This window comes from Agelaius phoeniceus, chromosome 2 (genome assembly GCF_051311805.1).
Source record: "Agelaius phoeniceus isolate bAgePho1 chromosome 2, bAgePho1.hap1, whole genome shotgun sequence".
NCBI classification, from domain to species: domain Eukaryota; kingdom Metazoa; phylum Chordata; class Aves; order Passeriformes; family Icteridae; genus Agelaius; species Agelaius phoeniceus.
In genome coordinates, this window is record NC_135266.1 from 56,995,253 (window position 1) to 57,017,539 (window position 22,287).

A 22,287-nucleotide genomic window follows, 5' to 3' on the forward strand; every position below is an offset into this window, starting at 1 on the left:
TGGCAGAAGCTGAAATGCTGTCCCTAAACTAATGTGATAAGGATTGTAATGAAACACTTACGGTATTAATAATTTTAGGAGTGTCATATTAGTACTATAGCTCAGCTTGTGCTCTGGCTTTAACTAAACAAGAGTTGTTTCATTATTATTTTAAGCTTTACACCAGAAGTCAGTGAAAGCAAATGTTCACATGCTGTGAAACACAGTATAAAAAACTCTGGTAAAAAGATGTGCTGGAATACAATCTGAGTTAAAGTCTTCCTTCCTCTTATATTTTAGAAAACTATACTTAGTTAATAAATTTTTAATTAGGTTTTCTTTTGAAAATAAAGTTGTGATCAGACTTAAAATATATTGAATATATATATATGTATATATGTATATATATCTTTCTCACTGCTGGACTATATTGACATTTTTCTAGATAATAAGAAAAGCACAAAATACATGGAGACATATACAAAACATCATAACAAAAGAACCATACTTCTATGAAACCGCAAAATAACCTGAGGAAGAAGTTGGTCAAATGTGTCAAATACTTGGTTTAGAGACTGCAGGAGGCATTTTTCCCCTCAAGTCTCCTTTCTCTGCCTCGGTTTATCAGCTCTGATTTGTGATACTTCAACATAGCAGTCCCCAACAGGCACTAAGCTAACCAGACGGGAAAATCTCATCCACCTTTGTCAGCTTTCCTATCAAACACCACTTTGCCTCATGGGGTATTCCTTCATAAAGTTTAGAAACTGCTTTCACACTTTAGCTACTTTCTTGTAAGGTTGCCATGACCGCAGCAGAGTTTTGTTCATGAAAAGCTGTTGCGCACAACCTTGCAGGCTCACCTTGCGAGAGCTTTCGAGAACCAGCTCTTTGAAAGGGTGGCTGGAGATTTGAGTGATACAAACCCCAAAGAGTCATCCACTTTCCAGTTCGACTGTTGCTTTATTCAAGCTGGACCCAGAGTTTGTGCTGCCTTACAGTGACACAAGGGAAAGCAGTGCCAGGGTGCCTCTCCTGCTCTGAGCCGAGAACGGAATGATCATGCTAGGTCTGATCTACAGTGACACAGAATGATCACAGCTTTCAGTAAAGCACGAGTGCCAGATGCTCAGTACTTCTGCAAGAAAGGTCACTATCTAATATTCATAAGAGTCTTTCACACTGTAATCCACCACCCTGCACAGGAAGTTCAGCATGTAAGGCATTTTCCTTACTGAGCAGCAAAACAAGAAAAAGTGTATATTGCTAAAAGTTAAAAAGATCTCTTTTACTTGCCCTGTATCTCCTGCAGTTTAAAATCTTCAGTGAAGTGGTAGTCTGTTAGTTATGGGTCTTTCTTAGATTTCCTGTGACTAGAAATCAATACTCACACCAGGGCTTTCACTGCAAAATGGGACTGTTTCCCCACTGAAGAGCACATGTCTCAAAGTATCACACTGACTGGAATCTGAAAAAATTTTTCATCTGAATCAGTTAAATTTCACTGATGGGGAAATCTCATGCCACAATCTTTCTCCGTGCAACCACAGGTTGTAGCAGAGAGCTTTTTGCTAGATTCAAGGGGCAAAATGTCCCTGCATCCCTGTCTCTTGTAAAAGTTGGCCACAGTTGCCAGCCATACCAAAAGATACTATTTGATATTCTCTTTCAGAAGTGATGGTCCTGAATGAATCACCTGGGAAGGCTCCCATCTGCCACTGGAACTCTGCCCACAAACACAAAGCATTTCAATTGAGTATCAATACCTATGTTCTTTATTCAGGATAAAGTAAAATAAATACTCTATTTTTACCATACCAATAATGTACTTTTTCTGTCTGATCTATTTATCAATAACTATGACACTTCTTGGAGGGCTTGTCACTAGATCTCAGACTTGCAGTTTGTGACATACTTGAGAAAATCAGGAATCCCACAGAAATGCTCTCACTTGCTCCTTCTGAATCACTAACTGCAACATGAATCTTGGATGCAGTGATAACCAGATTTTATGTAGTAAGATGCAAGTTAAAAAGATATGTTTATCTACATGCGGTTGAATGGAATTAGGCTCATAAATTGCTAACATCTTTGTCCCAGCAAACAAAACTCAGTACATAATTAAATCAGTTCAATGTTTTCCTGAAACTTTGAAAGGGGTTTTTCCCCAAAAATAATGAGTGAGGGAGCCATTTTGGTATCTTTTCAATACTGCTGTTTCTCTCACACCCCTCATTCCATATCCCACACACAGCTGGAGTACTTCTCCTTAAACAGGCTGGAGTACTTCTTAACCAGGAGATTTATTAGACACATTAGTCTTCAAGGAGTCTTTAAGACTTACTAGATGATTCTGGTGCCTAACAAAATAAAATATTATAGAGGTACCAGATGCTCCACAAAACTTTTAATTCTGCTGTTACACCTGTGCTTTAATAAAACAAAAGTCATCAAGTATAATGAAAACCTGAATACTATAATAGTAAAGTCATCATTTACCCTATCAGTGGCCCAAGGGAACTGCAGTGACTGTAATAGTATGAAAAATGGTGTAGGAATAGGTCATTCAGTAGGAATTCCAAAAGCATAAGAGGAAGAAATAACATAAGAGGAAACTGTGACATCAGAGAAACAAAAACCAAAACTTAACAGTAGAATTTTGTAGGGGACTTCAGACTCATTCATGAGTAGACTGCCAATTCACTAAAACTAAAATTATAGTGTCTATGAATTCTAACTCCACATAAATCAGTGTCAAAATCTGACTGAAATCCAAATGAGTCAGTATTTCTGTTGAAATGAATAAAATTAAAGCAGATGTGAGTCAACTAAAAGCATCTGCCAGGCATGTTCAGTCAAACTACCTTAAACAGGATTGAGTTTATGGGCACCTTTAACACCAAGCAATGTTCAGAAGAGTGCATATGGATGAGAATTTAGTAAAGGGCTTGGGTAGTTTGGTTTCTTTCTTGAATTATACATGTTCACTCTGAACTGTATACACTGCATTGTCTGTTCTATTTGTGCTAGAAATGAATGGCAAAGATATAAACAATTTATAAGGGCGGTACATACTGAGTGGTTTCAAAACCCTAGAGATTAATGAATTATAAATAAATCCAAACCTTTTTTTTTAGTACCATAATGCTTTATTGTTTAGCTCACATATGATTATTGTGCTAATGTCATTTTGGGATGAAATGGTTATTGAAATCACAGTGTATTTCCAAGAGTTTCACTGAATAAAGCAGAGCCTGATTCCACTGCCATTTACTTTAGCAAGTAAGAGGTAAAGCTCTAATTCAGACAAACAGTATTGCACTATTTATATTTCAAGGATGGTGAATATGGGACAAAGGAATTAATATGATTTATTTACAGTCCCAGAGAAAGTCAGTCTTGGAAGTTTTTGTTTCTATTCTGTTCTGTTCTATTCTATTCTATTATATGCTATGAAGTTTGTGCCACAGCTCTCATCCTCACAACACCCAAGAACATCCCAAGAGTTGCTAGACAATATGTTTTGTATGTTTCACTTATTTGCTTTTGAAAGATGCAGTTTTACAAAAGACTCAGGCATTAAGTTGGTTTTGGACTGGGATTCCAATTACACTGGGTTTTGCTTCTTTGCTTTGGATTGGACATGGAGTTTGTCTCATGGAATTGGAAAAGGAAAAGGGAAGAGTAATTTTTCTTTTAACTGAAGGAGAATGTTTTGCTGTGCTCTATGTTTTTAGTGCCTAGCTGAGAAGAAATGCCTACACACTGTGTTTGCCACTGTGCATGGAGACACTTCAGGTGGTCTTCAGGCACTGTGATTTAGTGAGTTTCAACTCCCACACAAACATTACCTCTGCAAAGGGCAGCTCCACTGTGCTTGAGAGTCCCAGCACTCAAGCTTTCAGCAGTAGCCTGGATTCAGACCATTGAGCACATTCCGGCTAAAGATGGACATGTAAAATTCTATTTGAGATGTTTCAGACAGACATCATTAAGTAATGCTGGGGAGGTTAGCAATCCTTTTGATAGTCCAACATGTTAAATGAATGTGTAATTGGTCTTGCGCTATCTAAAGTTTCCTGAGTTCTGATGATTTCACATCTAGTTCTATGGCAGGCTTATAGTCTAGCCAATAGTGACCAGAGACTATAAAATGAAAACACATAATTTTCTGCCGCAGAGGACCTTTGAGTTCTTAGCCAGCAGCAAATCGTAGTTGCTGCTCTAATTCAGCAGGACACTCTTTCCACCAATCAAATGCTTACAATCTCTTCAAAAACATGACTTTCATTTCGTGCAGGAACAAGCTGCTCAATCTACCAAGGCTCTGCAATGCCAGTGCAGCTGTTAATTCTCGATTTGCCTGCTGACACTCACGCCACAACACAGAATCTCAGAATGGTTTGGGTTGGAAGCAAATTTAAATATCATCTTAGTTCCAATCTCCCCAGTCAAGAGCAGGGATGTCACCCACCAGATCAGGTTGCTCAAGGCCCCATCCAATCTGGCCTTGAACATGTCCAGGAACAGGGCACCTGCAGGTTCTCTGGGCAACTTGTTCCAGCGCCACACCACTCTCAGAGTAAACAATTTCTGCCTTAACACCTCATTTAAATCTGTCCTCTTTTAGTTCAAAACTGCTCCACTTGTCCGATGACTATCGGCCCGTGTTAAAAGTCGCTCTCCGTCCGCTTTCTACAGACAAAGAACAAGCCGAGTTTATTTTCATTTTTAATATCTATTTCCCGCCTATAGTTTCCAGACGGGTCTACCTTCTTTCCCTGGTCCCAGCGCTGTCCGGGCGAGCACACACACTCCCAATATCCCCGCTCTCCGCTGGGCTCGGTACAGCGGCCGCTTCCCTCCCTGCCCGCCGCGCTCCCTGCCCGTTGTGCTCCCTGCCCGCTGCCCGCTTCCCTCCCTGCCCGTTGTGCTCCCGGCCCGCGGCGCTCCCTGCCCGCTGCCCGCGGCGCTGCCGCAGCCTCCGCGGACGCGCCCCCGCGTCTCGCCCGCCCGCCCCCCTCCCGGCCGAGCCCGTGACTGTTCCCCCGCTCCGGCCCTTCCCGCGGCGGAGGGGGAGTGTCCTGGGCGGCGCGCACATCCCAGCCCAGCCCAGCGCGGCGGCGGCGGCGGCGGCAGCGGCGGCGGGGGAATGGGCAGCCGCGGGGAGCCGGAGCGCCGGGCGGGCGGCGGAGCGGGCGGGCTGCCGGGGCGCAGCCGGCGGCGGCAGCGGTGGCCGGGCATGGGGCCCCCGGGCGGTCGCGGCAGCTCCGGCGCCCGCGGCAGCCTGCAGGTGAGGGCCGGGCGGAGGGAGGGGGGGACGCGCCGCGTCCGGCCACCCGAGCCCGACTTCGCACGCAGCAGCGAAATTGGCAACAAATTGGCTAAAAATCACCCAAGAAAACAACCAAACAAACCAGACCGTGTATGCGTGGATATGTTTGTTGGGTCTTTTTCTCTCCAAAGATCGGGGCAGCCGCGAAAAGTTTATATTTGTTGCTGCTGCCGGGTTGTGGCAAAGAGCCGCGGAAAAGCGAATGGGTGATTAGAAAGAAGGGAAGGGGAAAAAATTTTCTCCGTGGAGACGATGCCTGAAGTTACTTTCGGGGAGCTCCTTTCCATCTGTGTGCAGCGGGCGACACGCTCGCCAGCGCGGGCAACTTGCTCCGCGCAGCCCCTGCGCTCCGCGGCTCCTGCGCAGCTCGCGGTGTCCGCCGGCAGCAGAGGGACCCTGTGAGGGTGCCCGGGGACCCGTCACGGCTGGGCTGGAGCCGCCGGCTCCGCGGCCGCGGGAGGCAGGGACCCCCCTCCCGGAGCGCGGCACCTCCGCCGGGACCCCCGCGGGCTCCGCGGAGCGAGCCGCCTCCCCGCTGCACCGCGGGACCCGTGAACCTGCGGGAAAAACAGCTTTCGGGACGGGGCTGGGGGTAGGAGCTGCGAGGGACGCGTTCCGCATTTCTGCTGTGGAAGGGGAAGGAGGCGAGCAACTGTTTGGGGACGTGCTAGGGGATGCCTCGGTTTGGGATGCGCTTGTTGTTGGGAGGAAAAGTGCCGCTGGTGAGACGGGCGAGCTTGGGGCGGGGGCAAGAGGGAAAATGGCACGTCGGGGCGCAAGTGCTGCTGGGGGGCGGGGGGAGGCAGGGTGCCCCCGGGCCATCCTGGCACTGCGTATTTGCTGTGGGGAATGCAGCTGGTGTTGCCTGGAGGGTACAGATGGTGATGCCCTGGAAGTAGCTGCTGTACTGGGAGGATGGTGGGGAGAGGGAGGATGGATTCATGTTGCAGATGCAGCACTCGCTGCTCGAAGTGGCAGTGGGGGAGGTAGTGGGCGGGGGGAAGCGCCAGCCCTTCCTCACACCCCTGTGCTTCTCTCTTCTCAGCACTTGCTCCTCTTCCTGCTCTTCGTTGGGCCTTTCAACTGCTTTGCCAGTTACAGCCGTGCCACTGAGCTGTTCTACAGCCTCAACGAGGGGCTGCCTGCTGGGGTCCTCATCGGCAGCCTGGCCCGTGACCTGCGGCTCCCAACGGCTGGCAGCCAGCAAGCTGCGTCTCTGCAGCCCCCACTCTCCTTCACGCTGGCCTCCCATGGCTTGGGGGGACAGTATGTGCAGCTGGACAACCGCTCCGGAGAGCTGCACACCTCAGCGGTGGAGATAGACCGGGAAGCTCTATGCGTGGAAAGCAGTGGGGCCACCATCCTCGGGGGATCGGCTGCTGTCTCCTCTTCCTCCCCCTCACCAGAGTCATGCCTACTGCTGCTGGATGTGCTGGTACTGCCACAGGAGTACTTTCGCCTGGTGAAGGTAAAAATTGCTATCCGTGATGTCAACGACAACGCGCCCCGCTTCCCTGTGCCCCACATCCGCCTCTCGGTGCCTGAGAATGCGCCTGTGAACACCCGCCTGGCCATCGAGCACCCCGCCCTTGACCCTGACATGGGCACCAATGGTGTCCAGACCTACCGCCTGCGAGATAACTATGGTGTCTTCACCCTGGATGTGGAGGAGAATGAGAACGGGGAGAGGACTCCCTACCTGATTGTTATGGGGGCACTGGACAGGGAGACGCAGGACGAGTATGTGACAGTCATCGTCGCTGAGGATGGGGGGACTCCTCCACTCGTGGGCAGCGCCACCCTCACTATTGGAATCAGTGACATCAATGACAACTGCCCCCAGTTCAATGACTCGCAGCTCAACGTCACTCTCTATGGGAATTCCAGCCTAGGAACACATGTGGCTACTGTCCACGCTGTGGACGTGGACCTTGGATCCAATGCCCAGATCACCTACTCCTACAGCCAGAAGGTCCCCCAGCCATCCAGAGACTTGTTCCATCTGAATGAAAGCACAGGAGCCATCACACTCTCCACTAAGGTTGATGGGGACACTCCAAGGCTGCACAGGCTGATCATACTGGGCAACGGTCCTGGCTGTATTCCTGCCGTGATTACGGTGCTGGTGACCATCATCAAAGTCATGATGAGGCCCCCTGAAGTTGTTCCTCGTTTCATAGCTAATGAAGTGGAAGGGGTGGTCTACTTAAAGGAACTTGAGCCTATCAACACACCCATAGCATTTTTTACCATCAAAGACCCCGATGAAAAATACAAAGTCAGTTGCTATTTGGACGGTGATGGGCCTTTCAGGCTTTCACCATACAAGCCATACAACAATGAATACCTGTTGGAGACCACGAAGCCTTTGGACTTTGAGACACAGCAGCTGTATGAAATCTCCGTAGTTGCATGGAACTCTGAAGGATTTCATGTCAAGAAAGTTGTCAAAGTACAGGTTCTGGATGACAACGACAATTCACCAGTTTTCTCTGAACAGCTGATAGAATTGTCCATTGAGGAGAACAATGTTCCCAATGCTTTTTTGACCAAACTGCATGCTACTGATGCTGACAGCGGAGAAAGAGGGCAAGTGTCCTATTTCTTAGGTCCTGATGCCCCTTCCTATTTTGCTTTAGATAAAACCACAGGAGTTCTTACAGTTTCCACCCAACTGGACAGAGAAGAAAAAGAGAAATACAGATACACTGTCAAAGCAGTAGATTCTGGATTCCCTCCAAGAGAATCAATAGCAACTGTCACCATCACTGTATTGGATAAAAATGATAACAGTCCAAGATTTATCAATAAGGATTTCAGCTTTTTTGTGCCAGAAAACTTTCCAGGCTTTGGTGAAATTGGAGTTATAAGTGTCACAGATGCTGATGCAGGGCAAAATGGATGGGTTGCCCTTTCAGTTCTGAACGGAAGTGATATTTTTGTTATAGATACTGGAAAAGGAGTTTTGAGAGCTAAAGTCTCCCTAGACAGGGAGCAACAAAGCTCCTACGTTCTGTGGATTGAAGCAGTTGATGGCGGTGATCCTGCCCTGTCTTCTACAGCAAAAATAACTATCCTTCTTCTGGACATAAATGACAACCCTCCTTTGGTCTTGTTCCCTCAGTCTAATATGTCTTACTTGTTAGTCCTTCCTTCTACCCTTCCTGGCTCTCCCATCACTGAGGTCTATGCTGTCGATAAGGACACTGGCATGAATGCAGTCATAGCTTACAGCATCATAGGAAGGAGAGGCCCTCGACCCGAGTCGTTTAGGATTGACCCCAAAACTGGTAATATCACCTTGGAAGAGTCACTGATGCAGAATGACTATGGCCTCTATCGGCTGCTTGTAAAAGTTAGTGATCACGGCTACCCGGAGCCTCTCCATTCCACCGTCATGGTGAACCTTTTTGTCAATGACACCGTCAGCAATGAGAGCTACATCGAGAGCTTGTTAAGGAAGGAGCCTGATATCAGTGTAGAAGAAAAGCAGCCACAAATATCCATAGAACCTACACATAAAAAAATGGAGTCAGCATCCTGCATGCCTACCTTGGTAGCTCTTTCAATAATAAGCTTGGGTTCAATTGCTTTAGTAACGGGGATGGGAATTTACATTTGTCTAAGAAAAGGGAAAAAGCATCACAGAGCAGATGAAAACTTGGAAGTACAAATCCCATTAAATGGAAGAATTAACCTGCACATGTTGGAGAAGAAACCAGTGGAGATTTCTAACATCTGATGTTTCTTTGTGTATAAGTCCAACATTTGAAAAACCCTGCAGGACACTAAAACACCTAGCTGTAGGTTGTATTGACAGAGGTTGCAATGAAGGACTGCTAATTTATAACTTAATATTATAATTGTAAATAGCTGTTTACAGTTTTTTAAATTCAATTTCAGTGTACAGCTTTTTTATGAAATGTTAGTAACTAACAGCTAGCACCCTGACTATAAAAACATGGACATCATTTCCAGCTTTCATAAATCAATAAGATCAGTGAACATAAAAAGGGTGAAGGTAAGATGATTCTTTTAAACTCAAGTTTTAAAAGTATTTTTAACCACGAGAGGGCATCAAATGCTCCTGAGCACGGAACTGTTCAAGGTACTGTCCATGAGATAAACAGAATATATTTTAAATATATTGATTTTAATATAAAATACCTATTGGCATACAGACATTTAACCATTACAAAAAAAAAGTGTCTGTCCCAATATATGTATAATAAAAAGAATAAATATGTTAAAATGCACTAGTAATGAAAACCAGAATGTTTATTACCTCACAAGTAAAGCTTATACAGTAGGGTAGAAGAGGCATTAACAAGAAGTGCAATTCCTGTTGAGCAAGAATGCAAGATATTGTATTGAGAATCTGAACTGCTGTGACATATCATTCATTTTTCTCCAGATTCCACTCTCATTATCATTTGCTCCAGCAATCTGCTGGTCCTTTTTATGGAAAAATTATATTTAATATTTCCTAAAGCAAATAATAACAGAGCCCCATCCTCATCCTCATAAACATGCCAGATGCAAGGAAGAAAGGGAATGGCTAAATCCTTAGTTGTCACAAAAGTGGTGGTATTTTTTTGTACTTCGAGCAATCTGTCAATAGTACTCCATCAGTTGGGTTGTGCAGTAGATTTTTGTTATGTGTTACTTCTGAATCTCATCTGCCAGATGAAAACAAAAATCACTTCACATTCTAAGGAATTGTAGGACTTTTTTTATTCTGACTGTTGCTCCTTTCTGGATTGGTATTTCATGTGAAAGATCTTGTTTCTGATTTTTGGCGACCATTCCTGGCTCCTTTTCATTGGCTTTGATTTTGGATTAGATCCAGAATCTAACTTGTAAGACTGGTGGCATATTTTCTTGATAATTTATTCTTTGCTGTATCCTCTGCAACAAAGCAGCAATTTTATCAGTGATGTATTACTTTCACTTCATTTTAAGAGCTAAGAACTATCTTTTGTATGATGATTGCATCAAATTTCTCTGTGTGAACAAGATAAATTAGTGTTATGCTTAAAAATTATTATTTTGATTTCTCGCATCATATGTCTGTAATGTACCAAAAGTGTTTATATGTCTGCAAATTAAAGCTATATATTTTCATAATAACTTATTCTCTCTCTCCTAGAATTTTAATTATAAAGCTAAATAATGTTATTTCAGTTGTAAGAAATGCATTTTTCGCAAGTTCTTAGGTGCTGGCTATCTTGTGTGACATAATACTTTCACAAAATAGTACATTTCTAAATCATTAATGACAGTTTGTGCTGTGCATCTTGAAATTACCAGCAAAGGCAACTGTATGTCAGCTGCTGTAAGTGGTGAGGCAGCTCATACCTGTTTTGAAAGTAGGGAATGCAATTTGAGGCAGTTTTTGATTTTTCTCTCTGTGACTGGCACATTACCTTGAACCCTAACTGAAATGTTAGGGTTTCTAATAGATACTGGTTGTACTTAGTCAAAGTAAAAATACTAGCATGATACCCATCATTTTGCCATCGTGGCTATAGGATTTTTTTTTTTTTTCAGGTTAGAATATTTTCTGTGTGGGCATGATTTGATAGCTGTGTTTCATAAAAATTAATTCAGCCTGTCAGAGCTTTGTGGTCAATCACCTCTTTTCCTTTATTTTTCATCTTATCAAAATATAAAAATGGCATTTATCCCTGAAATGCATTTGGCACAAAAAGACTTTGTTTCTTATCTCTGAAGAAAAATTACATTATATCTTTGGAAACAGCTTCAGTATTACAGATACTGTGCATTGCTGTGGTGACGAAGCTAGATCCTCTGCATTTTTCTCTTCAGTAAGGAGGCAAGGTAACTGAAAGACAGGATTCTTTTCATTGCTCTTCTCTTATTTCAATTAGCAGTCCAATATATTCTTAAGACAGTTTAAACAGGAGCAAACCCAAGACTTAAGAAATGCAATTAAAAAATAATCCTGATCCTTCAGTGTGTGTTCATATAACACTGGGCAGATGCTTTTATTCAGGTTTGACAAAGACATAGTCTTGACCCTGTTTGATTAATCTTTGGTTAAACATGCTGTTCTTGTTGCCTTTTCTTTTTTTGTTTGTTTGTTTAGATGAAGCATGTTCCTAATGCGCAATAAAATGCAATGTTACGAGCCTGTTAAAGCCAAAGTACTGCTCGTGAAGCATTTCACTCATGATTTTCTACACATTTAAAGAAAATGGGTTTAAAATTACACCTTCAGCCATACCAACACTTACTATTGCAAAGGAATTTATACTGCATAGGACCTTGTAGAGCACATTTTTTGCCTTCTGTGGTAGTTTTTCTATGGGTGATGTCACTGAAAATGGCAAAATACACAGTGAACTGGATTTTTTACTCCATATTTTGTGTTACTTGAAAAAGCATACAGCTATTAACATCAAGTATAATAGTTAACCCTGCAATGTTGAGCCTAAAAATGATTAAAAAACCAACAAAACAGGAGTCTTACATTTGTAGAACCTGTGAATTTCTTCCTAAAAAATACTCTTTCTCAGCTGTAAAATTCTTGATACTGTCTGTATAGCAAATATTTCTGTGATGTTTCTGTTTTCAAACTATCCCTTACTGAAATTCCTTTCACATGAAAACACATTTTTAATGAGTACAACTGAAGTAAATTAGACTCAGATATAAAAGGCCTATTTTATTACCACCTTGTGCAGTACACTTGCCAAAATATATGCAAATCTTGTTGAGACTGGTAGTTGAGCTGGCACAAAAATAAATGTCTCATTCATTTACAGTATCCACTGATCAATCTTAGAGTGAGTGCCCTTTGTTCATTTTTATAAAAAATGCGATTGTCCTAAGTTTTGTGTTGCCAAAGTCTCCTGAACTTGCTATGCAAACACTTTTTCATTAGAATTAACAAATTAAAAAATGAAAGACAAGAAATGGGCAGTGAGCCCAGTGGCAGTGGACAGAGAAAATCAGTCTTCTCTTTCTCCTTCATTTTATTCTTTTTAAAGAACTATTTGAAGTTACTGTTTTGATGCAAAATTAACCTAACACCTGACTAAATATCAATAAAGGATGAGATGTAAAAGTGTGGAAAGGGAATTCGAGCTATTTGCTTTTCTTTCGTGTAAAAACTCAGAAAACACTTAATCTTATGGTCATTTATTTCCATTTTTCAGTATCAGGGTTCAAACTGGGATGTCCCAGGATGCAACTGGGACCCAGTCCACTGAGAAGAATGTAAAAATCTGCCACTCTCTTAGCAGGACATCCAAGGAGAGGTACAGTATGAGCAAAACTTGGCCTCCCTGACAGCAGTGACAAACCTTTGATTTCTGGCTGGAGTTTCATTGCAAATTTTCTGCCCCTAACTGCTGCTTTGGGAAGATTGCATTAAAGTACTCAAACACATGTATTTGATGGCTAGTCCATGACTAATACTTTACCTTCTGGTTCATTTCACCTCCTGGTTCAAAGCAATGAACTTTCTGGGAGCAGTGGCGTGCATCACAAAAATACCTTGCAGTTTGGCATAAGTGGAGATACCTCTGCCACAAAGAAATCATCAGCTTAATATGCAGAGTGCTTATTTTCATAATTAATGTGCCTTGTCAGAGCCATGTTGAAAGCTGATTGCCACCTTCCCTATACTGTGCTTCTCACCATCTTCTTGCAGACATTAGTTTCTTTGTACATTCCTCTCTTCTGTGTAATTTAGGGAGAAAAGCAATGCAAAACAATCAATCTTTAAATTAATTAGCCAGCTGAAACTAACTTAATTTAGACCACTCTTCTTCAGAGCTGGAGTTTGAGGAGCTAAGCATGTTTAGCTCCATTACTGAAATAATTTGAGTTTAAAGGAGATGTATAGTGAAACTTAAAGTGGAAATAAACATATTTGGCACCCTCGATTCCTCTAGAGTAGGTTCATATATTTTTTATATAACTAGTAGTTGCCCAGTGAGATAAAAGTTGCAGAAATTAGTTTTATGCTTTATTTTAATAGTGTGAGAAATATTTTTAGGAAACTATTTGAAAGTTATTTGCAACATGTCATAGTTTACAGTTTTCTGAGTTAAAACATGCAAAAGTACTTGTGCAGCCAGCATTGCTATTTCCTTTTCCCTCTCTGTACCAGACTGAACCAGCAGATAAGATAAAACTGTCATCTGCATTCTGAGATGGTGAGATTCAAGGGTTTCAGCTCACAAACAAATATAAAGTTATACAGCTCTGTTTTTCACATTATGGATGAGAAAAATATTTTTATTCTTATACAGATTGCTATTCTTAACAGATTGCTAAGTTACATAATTTTTCTGATATGTTCTATCTGAATGTTTCAGTGATTTCTGCTATATTTGCATTTTAGTTTCATTACAAAGTGAATTTTAAATGCCGAATTTCAACTCTCAATTTTTTTCTGATGAGAGTACTTTGAACAGGTGCTTAGAAAACATTGTTCTGAATGAAGAAACGTTGAATCATTTATAATGCATTCAGTCATTTATTCTGCTGCTTGTAAAAACAAGTAGAGGCTTACAGGTCGAAGTTGCAGGTTTGCATATTGCTAGCTAACACTGCTGCTAAGTAGCAAACACTTTAACTGAAATACATTGTAAGGAATTATTTCAACTGTTCAAGAGGACTTGCATTTTAAGCACCAAGTTAGAAGTTTGCCTATTCCCAGCAGCCCTGGCAGCACTGATTTAATGTAGTGTACTATTTTGTCCTATTTTACATCTTCAAAGTTTGGGTGAAGTATTCATCCTCAGAGCAAGGCAGTGAGATGAGAACTCATCTCTTTGAGCATAACAGAAGTGACAGCTTGATTTCTATATCTGTGTGCCAGCATCTAGTGCTTACCTGAGATGCCTTAAGGTATCCCCCCTGGCCTCGAGCTGCTCCTCGGAGGAGTGCAGGCTTTCTCTCTCAATGAGCTATCATGTATGTCAGCTCAGTGCAGATGCTTTGGCTATTTTAGGTGTTCAGTAAATGCTAATGTGTGTTGAATTGAGTCTTTGATGTGATTCATCTCCATATTTACACATCTATCTTGGCGTGTCTACAGACAGGTATTGACCACTGAGCTCAGAGTCTGAGCTTCCTCTATAATCTGAATTTCATCAGCACAGGCAATACAACTAGAGAGTGCTTCAGTCTGTGCTAAAGTGGGAATTCAGGCAAGGTTTAGCTGCTCTGAAAATTAGTATCAAGTGCTATCTAGATTGCCCTTGAGCATCTCAAGATTCTGCACAGTGCTGTCAGGGAGTCTTGTGCCTTTCTAGAGTAGTAGCTAGGTGCCAGGAGAGCAAAGCAGCTAAAGATGATGTGAGAAAACTATGGATAGGCATGCATGTCCCACATATGGCGGTGACACAGTGAGTGTATCACCCTTTCAATTCCACTGAGCAGAGCTTGACAGACTGTAACAGGAACATAAAACATAAATCAGAGACATCTGATACTTAGTATCAGAGCCAAAAAGTAAAAAGACCTGCAAGCCTAAAATGTAACTACTATCATAACTGACTGATAACTTCTGAAGCCTAAATTCATCCCATGTAGTATTGCATGCAAGTCACTCCTACAGGACACTGTAAAAGGTGTACCTTTGATTTATATGATGGCAGAGTACTCAGTGCTGAGGAGGTAAGAAAATTTTATTTTTCAAGTGTTTTCCGTTGTGTATTTGGAACAGATGCTAGCACGAGCACTCTTTAGCTTTCTTTTGGAAACTGAGCTATTGTTTTTAATATAAGGACTCAAATGTCAAAATCTTCCAAGGCTGAAGAGACACAGTCATGCTTTGTCAACTAGATAAGCATTCCATGGAAATGGAGATACTTGGCCTTGAAACACTTTCAAAACTTTCCTTTAAACAATCAGCGACAGTTGAGGGGTGAGAAAACCAGGGAAAACACAGTTCTGTGCTTTTTCCTCCTTGATGAGCAGACTCTGGTATGCACACAGACACACAAAAAATTGAAAATGTTACCTTAGATATTTTTCAGATGTAATAGTCTCCTCAATGTTCAGAATTTTTCAAACCTATTACCTTTCTTTGTGCTGCAATGGAATGAAAATTACAACCTCAAGACATTTATGGGATAAAGGTTGGTCATCCTCTGTCTAAGGTTCTATTTTCTGAGGAATGTGTTTATTAAAGGTCTGGCTGACAGGGTACAAAGCAGAACTGCTTCTCAGGATGTGTTCAGGACAGATGAAAATAGAAAAGAATAAATGAATGCAGTCAGAATGAAAGGGTCATTTTCTAACATTGCACATGAGAAACAAAATAAGTGGTCAGAAACAATAAAAATAATGTTTCTGAATGTACTGGATTTACTGTGTTTCATTAGCAGTGTTAAGCATCCCCTTTCAGCAATAGCTCATCCTTTTTCTTAACCTCTAAGGATGAGAGCTTGTTGCAGAGCTTTAGTACCTCCTGACACAATCTTCTAACACAAAATATATTAAAAACTGATTCACATTGTTAGCAGGTCACAATTGTATAGACAAATCAAGGCTTTGAGTAGAGTATTTTTAAAGTGTCTGTTTTATTATGATAACAGCGTTCCCTTTTCCTGGTGCTTTTCTCTAGTGTTATTATATTGGATGCATTCATTTTTGCCAACTCAGGACTAAGCCTTATTATTACCAACATTTGCATCTTCTCAGCCAATATAGAAGCTGATACTGTGACATAATTTTTCCTGTGAATGCTGTTAAAGTAATGAGAACTTTTTTTTGCAACAATACACAAATAGCAGATGTACTTCTGTCCTCACTTTCCTAAAGTGCATAATGATCGGGTAAACTTCTTTATGAATGGAATAAACATTTCATTACAGTAGGACAAGAGGGTTTTGATATAACCCTGTGTTAATACACAGGTGTACACCGTGCAGATGTTTTCTCAAATGGTTCCCTTGCATATCTCTGTAGAAGTTGTAGAAGTCATCTCCTCATTTTGAGAGTGTCTTATTTTTTTGCTATAAGTCACAAGAGAAAAGCAAAGGCCACAAAATTATATTGGTGATCTCTTTTATTTGTTTCTGTTTACCCAGGTACGTTTGGCTGGACTAAAACCACAAGGATGCTTGTCTTTAACTGGCTTATCTTAGAATTTGAATTTTGAAACATCGTATAAAAAGTTAGGCACCTATAAAGTAGATATGCAAATATCCAAGAAAGCAATAAAGGAAGGAAGCATGCAGGAAAAAGAAATGTTTTGGAGTAACATTCAATCTTGACATTTCAACATAAGGTAATTAATGTATTAATCTCCTCAAGGATATTTTTTCAGTTTTCTCAGACACAATGAAAACAATTCAGTCCCTTCAGCTGTGTGTACATGGGGGACACCCTCAGAGCCTTTGCTGAAGTCCTTTCAGGAGGTGAGTAGCTGCATCTCTCACTAAGGTAAATCTGGCTTAAAAGTGTTCAAGTATTCATATTAAACTATAATTTAATATGGGAAAAATCAAACCAACTGATACTGCCATCCCCATCACAACCACTTTGAAGGCATCAAAAATTAAATATTTCAGCGTCGGAATATTTGTACTGGTTGTAAGTTCCATTTGCTATTGTCTTTGATATTGACTATCAACATCCATCCACTAGTAATTTTATTTGAATTAATATATTTGACAAACAGTTTAATCAACAATATTTTTATCACTTACAAAATATTGAAACAAAATTCACAATTTTTTTCTTTTCCCTATTTTATCTTCTGGAATAAAAATTCCATTTTTATAAAGCGATACCTATTTTTGTGTTATTATTAGCTATAATATGGAATTGTAAGACCATTACTGAGCATTCAAAGATTTTTCTCTTAATATTTTTTTAGAGCCTGGTAGTATTTTGTCATTTTCCAAATAAGCTTTTAGACTTTGGCTTGTAATATAATGAAATTAAAAACAGCTAAAGGCTAGGATTTCAGTAATAACAGCATCTGGAAATGCCAAGTCATGAGTGATTCCCAACACAGATTCATGTAATCCAAACTTAATAGATCTGTATAGGCAATTTGGAAGTACACACATCTCAGATTGCTTCTCTAATCAAGCCAACTCTACAAGTCTCTTGTTGCAATGTGGGTGGCTTATGACATGTCTCTGCTCTCAGTTCACAGTAGAAAACATTACAGCAGAGCCCTCTCAAATGCACCTCGCTTAAATATCTGAAATTAAACAGAGTGAATCTAGGTTATGTACTAGAACAAGAGAGAACCAAGTGTCATATTTCCCTTTCCCAGTTACAGGGGATGGGAAACAATGCTAAAGTGGTGCCACATATAAAATCTCTATGCTGAGACAACTTCCTTTTCCAAGTATGGAAGTTTTTGTGTTAGCATTTGCTTGGGTTTTTTATTTAATTTTTGTAGGTGTGGAAGTAAATTTCTTTGAAGTGATAGGGACAGCTGCATTTGATGCAACTGGCAGGTTTTTGCCAAGTCATTTTTTTAAAAAATGAAAACCCATAAATCATAAAAAGAATTAAATACAGCAGGCATAGAGGCAAGGAGGAAAGGAGTCTCTTTCCTACTCTATCTTCTCAAGTCTGTGGGTGATAGATGGAAGTGTGCTGAGTATGCAGTTCTTCAATGGAAGGTGTACCTGTGATAAGAAATACTGTGTGGGAATTACAAAACCAATATGTGTAAATCTACTCAAGGGGAGTAAAAAAAAACCTTCCAGCCTAATAAAGATGCACAGATTACTGGTAAGATTTTGAGCTGTTGTGTGGGTCAAATAGAGCACAACAGCTTATACATCCTTGCCTCCTCAGAGTGTATCAGAAAGCAATAGACAAAACTGGTTTTGAGCCATTTTTCTTTTATAGCAAAACAGTGTTTAGGAATAATTTATTTGAGTTCAGACTACTTTTGAATTGAGTGTTTTGCAAGGTGATCTGGGTGAAAAAACCCAACTTGATATGTGAAACCAGTCTACAAAAGACATGCAATTTTTACAGATTCTTTTGAGATAATGATTAACAATAAGCTACTGTAAAACTGAAATTTTTTTACACTGTTATGGGGAATTTGGCACTTTCCATCAACTTTCATGAACTAAAAAAATTTAAGAAATGGGAATAGTAAACAATTCAAACTATCTGAAATTTATTAAAAACAATGAAAGGAAGGGCCCTTTCAAGCAGTTCCACTAAGGTTCAAACTGGAATTACTTATTAGAAATAATAATATGCATTAGGCCATACTTAATTGAAATTTGGATGCACAAGTACTTTGCAGATGTTTTAAAGGAGCTGTCAATAATTTTTATTGAGCCAGATACACCTTCCCCCATCCTCATCTCCTCACTCTCCCCCTGCCCCCTCAAAAAAGGGGGAAAAAAAGAAAATATTTAAAAGAATACCAAGAAATTACCTGGGAGCAATGAAACAAGTTACGGTAGTGGGCAAAAAAAAAATAGAGGAAAAAGTAAAGGCAGAAATTAATGAAATTAATGTAGAGAAGGTACCAAACCCTATCAGATGAATAATTGTGGGTGAAATGAAACACAAAAACAAAAAACTTAAGTTTTTAAGAATTTATATCTAAGTAAAAGAGAAAAAAAGCCCAAACATTATACAATGAGATGTGCATGGATTTGTTATTTTTTCTTTAGTTTATAGAACTGCTGCCTGTGACTCTGAGTGAATATCACCTCAGTTCCAAGTGTTCTATATATTAGTTCATTAATAGGTTCACCCTTCTTTGATTTCACAAAAAGGGTCTTTTTCTTTGATATATAGTGGTGTGATTGCTCATCATTTCTTAATGAGATGATTGTGACCTTTTGCCAGCAACAAACAGAAGGGAAGATTGAAAGATAAACGTGTGTAGAGTGAAAATTCTGGCATATGCTTAAGAGCTGAAGATCCCAGGAGAAGAGAAGGTAACATATGGGAGAGTTAACACAGGTAGAGGTGAGCCATATAACTAGAATAGAATAAAGATGCTGCTGTAAGAATACAATTAATTATTATTAAGGTTGGGCAATAATAAAATTGCAGTAGGCCATGAAATGAAAACAAACCAACAAAATGATGGTAGAAAATTCCTGGGTCCAGCAAGATACATTTTCCTTTGAGAATACAGCTACTAAATAGTGAGTTTGGACACCCAACTATTAGTTCAAACTTGGTAATTTCAATTTAGCTCAAATTCATAAAACAAATTAGTCTGAAAAGTAGTTTTTAAGGCACAGATACAAAAAAACTTTTGGAGGACAAACTGGTTCTCCTTTCCACCTAAGAGCACAGAGATACTCCAGGGGACACTTGTACCTTTTTAATAATGTGTCTCAATTTCATCTGCAGTCTTTGAACATAGTCTCTATATCAGGGATTTTAACCACTGCTTTTCCATAAAAGACTACTTTATCTATTGAAGTGTATTGAAGTGGTGAGAGAAATCCTCATTCACCTGGTAATGAGTAAGTGGGAAAGAAATTATATTCTTTATTTCATAGGGATTAGACTTTGTTTCCCATACCAAACAGAATACAGACCAACAGACATCAGAGCTGAACCTTTTTTTCCTAGATTTGTTGGTGGTTAATTTGTTTAAATTACAGAGTAACTAGAAGAATACAGATGCTATACCAATGTTTAGAAAGGTTAGATGTGAGGACCCAAATATTTATAAGTAAAATAGCACATAAAACTTAGGTAAAATTAAGAAAAAGCTGTTGTGCAACTAACAGGATAACAAACTGGGGCCTCTAGTATAAGGATATGGACCTGTTAGAGTGAGTCCAGAGGAGAACCACTAAGTTGGTCACAGGGCTGGAGCACCTCACCTGTGAAGGAAGGCTGAGAGAGCTGAGGTGTTCTGCTCAGAGAAGAGGAGCCTTTGGGCAGACCTAAAACCACCTTTCAGTACCTTGATGGGGCCTACAAGAGAGTTGGAGAGGGATGTTTTACAATGAAATGGAGTGACAGGACAAGAAGGAATGGCTTTAACCTGAAAGAGGGTAAGGTTAGATTCAAAATTAGGAAGAAGTTCTTCACTGTGTGGCTGGTGAGGCACTGGAACAGGCTGCCCAATGAAGTTGAGGATTCTCCATCCCCAGAAGTACTCAAGGCCAGGTGGGATGGGGCTTTAGCAGCATGGTTTAATGGCATTTGTCCCTGCCTGTTTTAGAGGGGGTAGGAGCTAGACGATCTTTGGGGTCCTTTGCAACCCAAACCATTCTAGGATTCTGTGAATTAAAAGATAAGAATGTATAGCAATCAATCAAAATATAAATGATCCTGTGCAAAGCTCATCTTTTCAACATAGTGAACCTGAATTTGCTCTTTGATTAAATTATACATTTTGTGAAGTCAAGGTGTAAGTCAAACTAGTATAAGATATTTGACTTCTAAATAAATTACATACTTCAAAGTTTAGCCTTATATGATTTCAATAGAACAAGTTTAGCAATTTCTAAAGTTATAGCAGTTACTACTCATTAATGAGAATGTCTGGCACAAAGTCTTCAGTGGGAAAATGTCTTTTAATTTAGGGTTTATGGGTAGATTCTGTGGATATATTTTTTAATTTTATATTCCTTAATAAAACTTGATTGAATAAACAAGTTCACTTGTACTCCAATGTAATGCCATAAAGATATGAAATTGAAAAAGAAAAAGCAAGGAATACCCCTAGGTTTTGGGTTTTTTTTTCTGTTCTTGTTCTACAAACAGAAAAATAAAAACAGAAATAGAGAAATGATATTATTCTCTACATGGCATTAGTCAGAATAGTGCTGAAACATTACATCCTTTTTTTTTGTTATATTTTTAAAAGTCATTTAAAAATGGGGGATATGTAGATAAGTCACAAATTTATTTTGAAATTAAGAGAAAATTAATTAATTTGAGAGACTGGAGAGTTAGCCTATTTTATTTTTCTTAAAGGAAATAATGGACTGATTCCATTGAAAATAAGTTCTACACACAGCACACTTTCTATTGTAGAAAAAATAAAAAAGTAAGCATTTGGTATCTCTAGATCAAAGCTGAATGACATTCTGAAATGTAACCTGAAACAGTCAGGCACAATTAACTGAGATTAAAAAATACCTAGTGCATTAAATATTGTGTATTTGTAACTTCTGATGAAAAAGGGGCAGACTTGATGTAGTGATGTAGTGCTAGATCTTTTGGAACTATGATACAGATTGATTTTATATTACTGTGATTCACCTCTTTTCCTCTCTTCCCCTCCCCATGTTCGTGGAATGGTTAGATGAACAAACTAAAGTTATCTGTTAATGCATCTGAAATCAAATACAAGTGATATTTTTAAAGAATTTCAAAGAAAACCACTCTATTACAAAGTGCCCGATAGGAACTTTGAGCTGTAGCAGTCACAATAAATCCTATGGTTGTTTAGACTATAGGGGCAGATTTTAAAAAGTGAATGCCCTTTCTTTATGTATTCACTCATTGATATGACTACTAGCTAAACAATCCTCTATCACTGTAATTATTGAATACTTAGAGTAAAAAAGTAGGCAGTGAGGAAAAATAAAGATCAGTCACTGAGAATACTCCTTGGGATAAGTTAAAAAAATAGTGAAGGACATGGTTTGTCATGGATGTATAAAATGATCTTTTTCCCATAATCAGTCTCCTTACGTAGAACTACTTCTAGAGAAGTAAACTGAATACAAATGTGTCAATCTAATTTTGCACATTATTAAAGTTTTCAATTTCTTTAATTTTTTTAAACAAATAATCTCTTTCTCTTCTCACCCTGCAGAATTAGCCAATGGAAAGTACAAGCACAGGTGTCTAGTGAGCATTAATGTTCATACATGTTTAGTTGTGCAGACATACGTGCATACAGATGTGTGACACACATGAAAATTATATGGCAAGAAGCCTAAATTGTAGACATACATTTCAACCCTGCATCTAAGTTGTAAAACTTTATTCTAGTCTGTCTGGAAGCCTTGTCTCTT

The 22,287-nt window shown here is 39.9% G+C and overlaps 1 protein-coding gene across 1 annotated transcript; it reads left to right on the forward strand.

The window, feature by feature from the left end:
• Window positions 1-5,040: 5,040 nt before the first annotated feature.
• Window positions 5,041-10,448, forward strand: PCDH20 (protocadherin 20). Its single transcript, XM_054627655.2, has 2 exons — window positions 5,041-5,272; window positions 6,360-10,448. The coding sequence occupies exons 1-2, from the start codon at window positions 5,132-5,134 to the stop codon at window positions 9,054-9,056; spliced, it is 2,838 nt and encodes a 945-aa protein (XP_054483630.2). The 5' UTR covers window positions 5,041-5,131; the 3' UTR covers window positions 9,057-10,448.
• The last annotated feature ends 11,839 nt before the right edge of the window (window positions 10,449-22,287 follow it).

What these genes read in the sequence shown, in the direction of transcription:
- PCDH20 (XM_054627655.2), top strand. Translation starts at nt 5,132, where the DNA reads ATGGGCAGCCGCGGGGAGCCGGAGCGCCGGGCGGGCGGCGGAGCGGGC. An exon ending in GCGCCCGCGGCAGCCTGCAG is followed by an intron (nt 5,273 to 6,359) that starts GTGAGGGCCGGG and finishes CTCTCTTCTCAG; the next exon opens with CACTTGCTCCTCTTCCTGCT.